At 33.7% G+C, this 10672-nt stretch overlaps 1 protein-coding gene across 1 annotated transcript; it reads right to left on the reverse strand.

Moving 5' to 3' along the window:
* Positions 1-805: 805 nt before the first annotated feature.
* On the reverse strand, positions 806-4761 carry LOC107020968 (lipase-like). The gene is made up of 8 exons (XM_015221527.2): positions 4151-4761; positions 3965-4059; positions 3635-3738; positions 3333-3433; positions 3147-3250; positions 1856-2293; positions 1633-1764; positions 806-1275 (listed from the first exon to the last, which is right to left on the reverse strand). The coding sequence occupies exons 1-8, from the start codon at positions 4403-4405 to the stop codon at positions 1122-1124; spliced, it is 1383 nt and encodes a 460-aa protein (XP_015077013.1). The 5' UTR covers positions 4406-4761; the 3' UTR covers positions 806-1121.
* Positions 4762-10672: the final 5911 nt, after the last annotated feature.

Below are 10672 nucleotides of genomic sequence, written 5' to 3' on the forward strand. Positions count from 1 at the left end.
TACTGAGTACACGTGGTTTCGTACTCATACTACACTTGTTGCACTCTTTGTGGTGCAGATTCGCTTTCAAGTAGGAGCACATCTCGAGGAGCAGTTTGAGTCCGAGTTTGGAGTGTCTTGGAGTTGTGGTGAGCTGCTTGGCTGTTCCGTGGCCCACACCTCCCTCTATCTTTTACTTATTCTGTTATTCAGTATTCAGACAGGATATCCCTTATGTTAGATTTGCCTTTTTAGTTTCAGACTTGCATCGTATTTTAGAAGCTCTTGTACTCATGACACCATTTCTTGGGTAGTATTTTTTTCAGTTTCCCGCATTTGTACTTATAAGAACTCAGTGTTGGAGATTTGGAAATTGTTGTCTTTTCACTTCTTTGTTAGTTAAGTTTGTTAAAATATGTTGGTTGGCTTACCTATTGGTTGGGAATATAGGTGCCATCACGACTCGTGATTTTGGGTCGTGACATAAAACTACTAGAATCTTTTCTTTTTTTCTTTTTTACTAACTATGGTGTTCGAGTAAACTTTTGCACAACTCAACTAATTTCACAAGATACTTCTAATTTCCCACCAACGACAAATACCAAGTAATTTTATCCCCCAAGGATATTACAAGTGGGAAGAATAACCTAATACGCTATAATCTGAACCTAAGATCTAGAACTACTAGAATCTTAACATGATACAATCAGAAAAAATAACCACTTACAAGCATAACCGCAAGTATTAACTAAAACGTCAAATCCTAATCTAGAGTGGATTGCATTTGCTTAATATGTAAAAGTTTGAAATGTTGCAGATAACCACATAGTTAAAACAGAAACCTCTCTAATATACTATTCTGAAAATCTCTCTTTATGTTTTCAATAATACAAGAGACCAGTGAGCCATGTCTCCTCAATTCACATTTCTGCTCTGCAAGCCTAGACCCTAAATAGTTTTTCCTCTGCAAGCCTATTCAGATTTACATTTCAAAGGGAAGATAGTTTTTTTTTTTTGTCTGATGAATAAAAGAGGCAAGAAGCGCCAGAATAGTATTTATAAATCACAGATTCCCTTTTCTTTAACCTCTACTCTCTTAAGAATATGTAGTGCATTAGTAAGAGCAACATCTTTGCTAACTATTAAATTATATGGTTTGGCATTGTCGGATTATTTCTGAAGGCATGCTTCCTGCAACGCTCAAATATGCTGTCGTAGATCAAATCAAATTGAACTCCAGCTCTTTCACGATTCACAATGAAAAGAATGTGATCACCTTCGACAATCTTATAGTACCTGATTCCAGTAAAAGGAAATGTTAGTACTAAAGCATCGCTAATACGTGTAGTTTTATTCAACAACAACTACACACAATAGAAATCTCAAGTATCCGATATGTCAAACAAATACACAAGTATGTTCAATAGTTGTTACGAAGCAAGTCGAAGGTTTTCCATATCTCAAAGATAATTGGTATGAACCTAAGAACTCCTGATTAAATAAACATCAAAGTCATAGTTTCGAAGACGTATCTTTTGATGGGGTTAAGAGAGAAACATATTTGAGAAAAAACAGCAACGTAAAGGTGCAGATATCCAATTGCAAGCATCGGAAAGCAAATATAATAGCAGAAGATTAAGACTCGTTGCCTACCAGATGCCAGGTAGAAAAGGCTGGCAATCAGAATCTTTAACAACGAGTTGACTTGGGTGCTCAACTGGGAAACGAGGATGTGTCATAGATATAGTGTTGAGTGCACCATCATTGTCCCACCAATCCTCATCCCTGCAAGAATTAGATGGAATCAAAAGCAGTGAGATGATGAAATTACGTATCATTTGTATAGGAATTGTTATTTGGCAGCAAAAAAGCAGACCTATAGCCCTTATATGGGGGAGGGACATCTGGAGGATGGCGCCATAGGCTCATTTGCAAGATTCTAATGAACAGCAGAGGATGTATCCCTAGTATGCCAGAAGGGACTGTTATACCCATGACTTTGTTGGTACGCTTGGTAGCATAGCTGAAGTAGTACGTACTAGGAAACGTATGCAAGAGGTTGTTCAACTTGATCGACCCCTGGAGGGTAAGATCTGGAAGTATCCAATCCCCTGAAGCAAATGGACCAGCATTTCCTAAGAGGCAATCAATGAGACCCCATATTCCAATTTTTCTGAAGGATATGTTGAAATGGTCAAACCCAAAGTTGTAATAGTTCTTTAGCCAAGGAATGTCAAACCAATCATAAATTATTACTCCAATGCGGCAAAGCTGAAGCAAAGACACATGCCTCAAGGACTTCCCATCTTCAGGACTGTAAATGAAATCAGTCAATTAAGTAAAGACTCAAGATTTCGACAAATCATAAATGTGAACATATAACTTCAAAATAAATGTTACAAATAGATGACAGCAATGCTTTCATAACCAAAGAAAGTAGAATGGTACAACAAATTGAAAGTGGATTTAACAAAACAGTTAAGTCTAAAACCTTTATATTATCGCTATGTAATACTGATAGGACAAATACAGGTTGAATCCATTGAATAACACCTGAAGTGGTGTCTGATAATATCATTTAAGGCTCTAAGTTCACTACTAAATCCAGGAAATGACACCAATAGCTTAAGTGATGTAACCCATGAAGCGAGATGTGGATGCGAGGCTTGACTCACAGGTTATCCCCAAGAAAGGAAGTTTCAAGTGCATGACGCAACGTCTGCTCACGGAGAACATGACCCTTAATAGAAGGGTGTGGAGGTCGCATAAGAATATAAGGTTAGTAGGTAGTCGGGTGTATTTCTTTCCCATTCAGGAGTATTACTTTATTCTTGCTTTTTTGTGTTCTTAGATTTTAATAACTTGTTGTTTCTTTATCGTTTGAATATTATACTATGTTATTGTTATTTCTGCTTATTGCTACTGCTTAATTTTACATCTTCCGTTGAGACGAGAGTTTATCGAAAACAAACTCTCTACCTTAACCAAGGTAAGGTTAAGGTACACTCTACTCTCCCCAGATCTCATCTTTGGAATTACGCTAAGTTTGTTGTTGTTAGCATATATTGATATAGTAAACAGCCAAGGTAGAACTTACTAGTTATCTATAAGACAATAAGATATCAAATATATTTGAACTACAGAATAATAAGACATCAGAAACCTACTTCATTCCATCAAAGTAGGTTCTTGTAGTACCATTGAATGCTCCAGACAATGCTGTGACGCTTAAGACCCAGTTTTCGCAAGTGTTCTCATAACACTTAAACGCCTACAATCACAATAAGCTTAAAATTAACACAGAACTTCTTCCAACTTATCAAAATCCATGAATTGATTATAAGAAGACTAACCTTATCAGCTAGCATTTGTTGCAAAACTCGAACAACCTGTGCTCCAGCCGAATGCCCAACAAAATGAACAGGGTGATGTTCATCCCATTCTGGATAATGCCCTGCTTAAATAGACACTAGAAAAGAATAAATTAACCATTCACAAAACATTGAACTGCAACGAACCTCTACATTGCTCAGTCTTCAAAAATGTCGTGTCGGATTATTTAAAAGTTTTGAAGGATCCGACGGGTGTGACAACATATTTAGAGAGTCCGAGCAACATAGAATTGAAACTAAGGAGAGAAGCCAAAAAGTTCAACCTTGTTCATAAATTCTTCCAAATTGGGAATGTCCACAAGCTTTACTGTGTTCTTCCCCATAGTCAACCTGCCCTCCTTTCAAATAATAAAACAACTCACGGGCCCTGAAACCTAAATTCCATCAAATTCTGCACACTAACAAGAACAACATGCCAAAAAGAAGAATAACAAGCATTTCAGGTTACATCCTAAGTTACACATATTCTTCACTTTCAATGCTGCACCCATACCTGAATTCTCCAAAAATAAACTAGTTTTGGAGAATCCTAGACACACCCGTTGATATTTTTGAAGAATCCGAACAACATATGCTATGCTGCATTAACCCACCTATCATATACGCTAGTTAGCGACCCCAAATCAGGCACAAGAACCCTATCATCCTTCTTCTCTGCACCAGCAAAATAGGAAAGCCCACCTAATCTCTACAAAACATCACAATTCCAACACCATTTTAGATATAAAAAAATTGAATCTTTTACCGTAAGATGAGTTAAATTGAGGAAAAGAAAATACCCCTTTTCCAAAACCAAAGATTCCATGAACCAACACAATGGGAGGCAGATCTTTTATACTTGTTAGATTCTCTTTTGAATCCTCTGATTTCAAGCTAACCTCCACACTATTCTTGTAAAAACAATCGCTTAAAGCCTGAGAAAGGTCACCAGCCACAGCTGAGCTGAATATGTAAAACCCATAAACCAAATGAACCAACGAACTCACAAACAGCTCTGTCAATTGCAGTGTTGTTATCCACCACCTAACTATCATTTTTCTTCCTCTAATTGTAACACAAAATGAAAAAAAAAATGTAATCTTCTTTTATTAAAAACAACAACAACAACAAACTCCCTTCTTCAAGAAAACAGAAACAACAATCTTTACAACAAGAATTTCATCAAATGATTAAACCCCAAAAGGGTGTGTGCAAAATAACAAAGAAAAAAGATTCAATTTTTATCTATGAAGAAGAAGGGAGGCAATCAAGAGATGTTTTTTTTCAAGTTAAAGCCTCCTAAACGGTGTGGGGGTCCTTAGGCTTTGTAGAGATGAAGAGGAAAATTCAAGACTTTGAAGGATAGTTTCCCACAATTTTCTCATTGCCCACCATCAACAATGTCATAACAAAAGTGACCAATCCAAGCCTCAATTTTGAAAAAAATTATTTTGTCTGAGGCACAAGTATTATGTGGCAGACGATACTTATGTGAGGTCCTCTCATATTTTGCCAAGTGGACTATAAGTTTCACTTTTGAAAAATAGACTAAAACCTTTCTCTTTCTTTCAACTATTCAGAAATCCTTATCTTTTTTAATTTTATACTCCTTTTTTTTTTAATTTAATTTTTTTATCATCATTTTTAATAAATCAAGAAAGTTTTTCATATTAATTTTTATTTATCATTTTTAACAAATCAAGAAAGTTTCTCATATTAATTAATATTGAGTTTATGTCTTTGAAAAATATACTAAGTAATTATATTTAAAACTTTATCAATTAATATGTGTAACATATTAAATTCACTGTATCAATCATTAATTTTTAATAGATGGTATCAAGTTAAAATCTGACAACGAAAAAAATGATGGAGAAAGTATTTTTTATTTTTTCTTTTCAAAGATGCCTTTGAATTATTTTAATTTTAAAAAAAAAAAAGAAAAAATTGAAGGTACGGGAAAGGGAAATAGGGAGGGGATTGTAATATGGAGGTCGAAGGTGAATACAAGCAACCAATCAACCGCACTAAAATCTTTACTATAACTTTTACTAAGTATTTTATTTCGTCAAAAGCTTGAATTTAATATTTTTATAGGTCTGTTTGTAATTTGGTTTTTAAAAAAATATTTTATTAATAGAAATTAAATTAATTTTTTCAAATGTTGAAATTAAATCAATAAGCCAATTTTCATCCCTTTGTTTTTGTCATATCTTTCATATATTCTATTTTTGTCCCCCTTTTTTCAACAAATTATATGATAATATAAAAAAATTGATCAAACGATATACAACATCCTCCAAAAAAATGTATGCATTGCCTAAAGAAATCTAATGAATTCTTTCAAACATTTTTTATATAAAGAGTTAAAGATTTAATTATTATTATAATGAATTCTTTCAAATATAACGAGATACTTTCTATATGTTATTATATAAAATTTAAAAGTGAATTTATGTAATAAAGAAACAAAAGTTTAAGATTCTTTTAATATCACTAACTTTGATTTCTTCAATTTCATCCAAAAAATTAAATTAAATTTTTTCAATACATTACTTTATTTTTTAAAAAAATAAATGACATAGAGTTAAAATAAATATACTAGATATTTGTGGGCATGTCCCAAAATTCGTTTCACTTAAAATTACATTAGAAGTTTTTAAGAAATGCATTAGAAAGAAAACATTACAAATGAATAAGAAAAAGTGAGGAAATGAACTGTAAATTGTCAGTTGAAGGGACCCACATACACAAATGTCAGCTGAGAAGCCCCTCATACAACTGACACTACTTGTGCCTCTCACAAAATAAAAATTTTCCTCAATTTTGTAGAAAACTAACTGCACCCCCATTTTGATATTTAGGTTGGGGTGGGATGGGGCCTACCATACCTCAAAGACTGGTGGGGGTTGGTGCCAGCTGCCAAAGGGTCTTTAGATTGGTCCTACCAACTATGACACATGGATATAAAACAGCCTTGGAAAATCCATAAAGTTGAAGCACTAGAAATTTGGAGAACAATCCAAAGATATGCCTAAGTAATTGGGAAAAAAATATAGTATAGTTTAGGGGGTATAATAAGGTGCATAATCCATAAATATTTTTTTCGGTTTTCTTATATAGTATTCGATATTCATATTAGATTTTGATTAAATAATTATTTAATTTTTAATATTATAAAAAATCAATTAAATTCAAATTTGTATCAAAAAATTTCATATGTGAAAGTTAAAGTGTCATATTTGAAGGACTCCAATTCAAGATTTTGATTTAACATGAAATAGTATTTATCATTTTGTTACCCGTTGGCATTTGAGGTTTGTTTGGTGTTAGGTGGAAGTTGATTCTTGCTGATATTCTAGGAGTTTCCATTGCATCATACAAGAACAAGGAGTGGCCCAGCAGTGGAGCTGTCTAGGGGCTAACGATCATTTAATCTTTGTTCCATAAAAATTATATCATATATCTATAATTAATATTAATTTTTATAATTATATAATAAATATTTAAACCTTTTTTTATTCGTTTGTTTATATATTTTTCCATATTTTAATTTAAAAGATTGTTTCGGTAACTAACAGACAGGAATGAGTTGGAAAAGAGCTGGAAACTTGTGTATTGTGTTTTTATTAAACTATTAACCAGAATGGTCCTATTACATTTTATACATATCATTGTTTTCGGTGTTCTAATCCACGCATTTGTCCAAAGGTGAACCACACTTTCCATGTATTTGTCAATACTACAATTTTATGGTATGGATTGTCTAGGGCTCAATATATATTATAAAATAAAAATTAGTTACTTTTTGAATAGACAAATAGTAAATTTTAGTCAATCATCTAAAAATCATTCAATATTTAGTGATCTTCTAGTCATGTTATATATTTATATAAGAGAACCTCTACGTGGCGCCGTCAAAAGTAAAAAAAAAAATTTAAGTTTATTTATTTTTAAAATTAGTCTTTCTCTTTCATGAAAAAATGCGACTTTTATGAAAGTTGTGACTTTAATAAATAGTTGCGACTTTTATCAAAAGTTGTGATTTTTATGCAAAGTTGTAACTTTAATAAAGAGTTGAGACTTTCATCAAAAGTTGTGACTTTTATGAAAAATTATAACTTTAATTTAGAGTTGCGACTTTATGAAAAAAGTTGACTTTCATGAAAGATTGCAAAGCACAATATACATTTAATCACACTACCCTTTGTTGTCGATAAATAGAGGATTTCCTCTCATTAAAACAAAAAAAAATTATGATCTTCTTCTTCTACTTTCGCAAAATTAAATATTTGTGCACTTTGCTTCTGTTGAGTGACTTACTGACACCACTGTTTTTGTATCTATAAGTAGGTGAACAAAATTGTTTTATCCTTAGAGGATGTAATTCTTTAAACATTTGGTATTGGGAAATAGTTTTCTTAAGGGACATTGTGTATTCAGAAGACTCGATTTTTTTCTTTCTAATTCATTCTATTTTTATATATCCTGGTATGTTTTTTTACACTCATTAATTTATGCTTATGATATTAATTATTATTTTTGAGTACATGTTTTAAACTCTGTTGTTTATGTTTCTGCAAGTTATTGTCTCCGATTTTATTGAACATATACACATATAGTGAGTACATTTATTGTGTAGAAAATAATTATTATACTCAGTTCCAAGAATTCATGTTTTGATATTTTATATTAAATTCTATGACTTAAAAGTACTATATATAAGCTTACAAATAATCTATTTTTACACAGATATAAAATTTCTCACTTATCAATTGAAGAAGATAGTTCATTATGTAAGTTCAAAAGTTATAACCTTTTGTTTTATCGAAATAATTGATTTTCGAAAAGAGTTTGTTTTATTTTAAAGGTATTTTCGACATTTTAGGAGTCGCCACTTAATTTTTAAGGAAAATTAAGAAAACTAGTTTCTAAACAACTTAAACAGAAAAAATTGTTTTGAAACATTTTAGGGGGGTTCAGGATTCCTATTAGTGTCTTAGGAAGGTGTTTAAGGCACCTAAGACACTCCGTTAAACACGGTTTTCCGGCGACTAACCATTTGACTATTTGTTTTAACTTTTACAAATCGAAGTTTAAACTTTATCAAAACTTCTTAGCCAAACTTTACAAATTTGAAACATTTGTTATTTATCTTGTAATTTGTGAATCTATTCCAAAATTAAACTTCTTTAAAGTTTCATCTAAACAAGTTACAAATTTTGCAACACTTATCGTTTTAAGATTCCGTTAAAGTTAAACCTTTAAAACTTTTTACTCTAAGCAATTTTTCAAACTTAAACATTTATCTTTAATATTTCAGTTTTTAGTTTTAATCTTGATAAAAGTAGAGTGGCGTTTCGACGGGGTTTGGAGGTTCCTAAGCTTAGACGAACGACATTTAGTTCACACACATATATGTAATAGAGAGAGAGATTAAGGGAGAGAGAGAGAGATTTGGGTCCAAACTCGGGTTCTGTTCGCCTTGACCGAGTTTTGGACCCACCTGTTTTTGGGTTTTAACCCATTTTTCCCTTCGTACCTGTCCTAGTCTAAACATATAAAAGAAATACGAGAAAAGTAAAATAAAAAAAACAGCAAGGGCTTATGCCCATTACAAGTAAAAATAGACAAAATAAATTGAGAGGTCTTCCAATTCGTCATCTTTGAGTTTCTTCGATCTTCTAAACTTCGGAATTTGACTTCGTACACCGGTTTCAAGGCTTGACTCGAATGAAAGACTTTTGAGCCTTTATGGCTCTCTCGGAATGTGAGGAAGGAAATGGAGTCCAAAATGGACTCGGAAATGGATTCACATGCAAACAAAATAGAAGAACACGATATAAGTAATGCTAAAAAAAAACAATAAACCGTCCTAAAGAAAATAAATAAACAAACACACAATTTATAGAAGTTAATAAAAGCTAAAAAAAACGATCAGAATACAAACTCCCCAAACTGTCTTAATGTGGAGTCCAAACAGACCAAATGCTTGCGAATCTTTTGAAGAGCAGCGAACACTGGGACAGACGAGCGAGCACTTCTTCGTTACACCACTCGATCACGAACGAACTTTCACCCTCTAAAGTTTATCCGACTTCTTTAGTTCTTTTGAAGCCAACAGTAGAGAGACCCAAGTGTTTCCAAAAAACTCGCAATAAACAGAATAGCTCAAGTTTCTTTTCCAGAATTTCTCAATTTTTAACCCAAGAAAAATTCAACCCTTTGAAAAATTTTCAAACTCAGAAATCGCCAACCCCTGGACTGGCGAGAACAGGGGTTTAAATAGAGAAACAACTAGGGTTTTCTAATCCGGAGGGCGGGAAAACGAATTCAAAATTCGAACTCTCTTTCCCTAAACAGAGCAACATCTTTTCCCCGAAATTCAACCCCATTCCGAAAGAGGAAGGGCCGAGCGGACGGTCGGGATGGAGAGGGGTGTCCTTGGGCGGCTACGTGTCTCGATCTGGAGCTGCGTGGACAGCATCGCGTGCTGGCGAGGACGACTGTGTCGTCTTGCGTGTCGCAGACCTGCGCGACAGCGGCAGGACGCAGGTCTCTGTGACTCCGCCTCGTTCACGCGCGATGAAGAGGGGAGAGGAGAGGAGAGAGAGGAGTTTGGGGAGAGAGAGAGAGAACGTGAGGGAAACACGAGGGTGTGGGAGAGATTTTCCGTTTTCGGAGTCTGCTTCTTCTGCGTTTTTCTCTGGGTTCTTTGGCGTGCCTTCCTTTCTGGGAATGGCGTGAAGAAGAAAGAGGAGAGATGGGGAAATGGGTCGGGTTATGGGTTGGGTCGGTCCAAACGGGTCAAAGAGGTTGGGTCAGATTTAGTTTGGTGGGTTGAATTATTTGTTTGGGCCTGGGAATTGATTTGGGTTGTTTTAAATTGGTGGGGTAAAAGGGATTGGGCCTTCAACCTGAAAATAAAGAGAGTGTTGGGTAAAGGCATGGGTATTGGGTCGGGTTAGGGGTGTATTGGGTTGGGTCGATTTAGAGATTGGGAAGAGAGGATGGGGTGGAGTGAGTAAACGAAAGTGGGCCTGGGATTGGAATAAGGTGAGGGGCCCAAATTTGGCTCTTCTAAATTAAATGGAAAAAGAGTTCAATTTAAATAATAGCCAATTGATTTAGAAACGAATTTGAGTATAAATTTCTTAACTAGCCCATTTATTTGGTAACACAACTATTTAAATTATAAAATAATGATTCAAAATATAGTCGTGATTTAAAGTAAACTAGTTTAATAGAACACTTTCTAAACTTAAGATATACATATATACGTATACATATACATATATATGTATATATATATATATATATAT

Source organism: Solanum pennellii, chromosome 5, assembly GCF_001406875.1.
Source record: "Solanum pennellii chromosome 5, SPENNV200".
NCBI lineage: Eukaryota > Viridiplantae > Streptophyta > Magnoliopsida > Solanales > Solanaceae > Solanum > Solanum pennellii.

Excerpts from the sequence above, each read along its gene's own strand:
- LOC107020968 (XM_015221527.2), bottom strand. The coding sequence starts at position 4,405 with ATGATAGTTAGGTGGTGGATAACAACACTGCAATTGACAGAGCTGTTT. Across the intron at positions 3,434-3,634 it reads TGGAAGAATTTATGAACAAG|GGCATTATCCAGAATGGGAT; the intron begins GTTGAACTTTTT and ends CTATTTAAGCAG. Across the intron at positions 3,251-3,332 it reads AACAAATGCTAGCTGATAAG|GCGTTTAAGTGTTATGAGAA; the intron begins GTTAGTCTTCTT and ends TTGTGATTGTAG.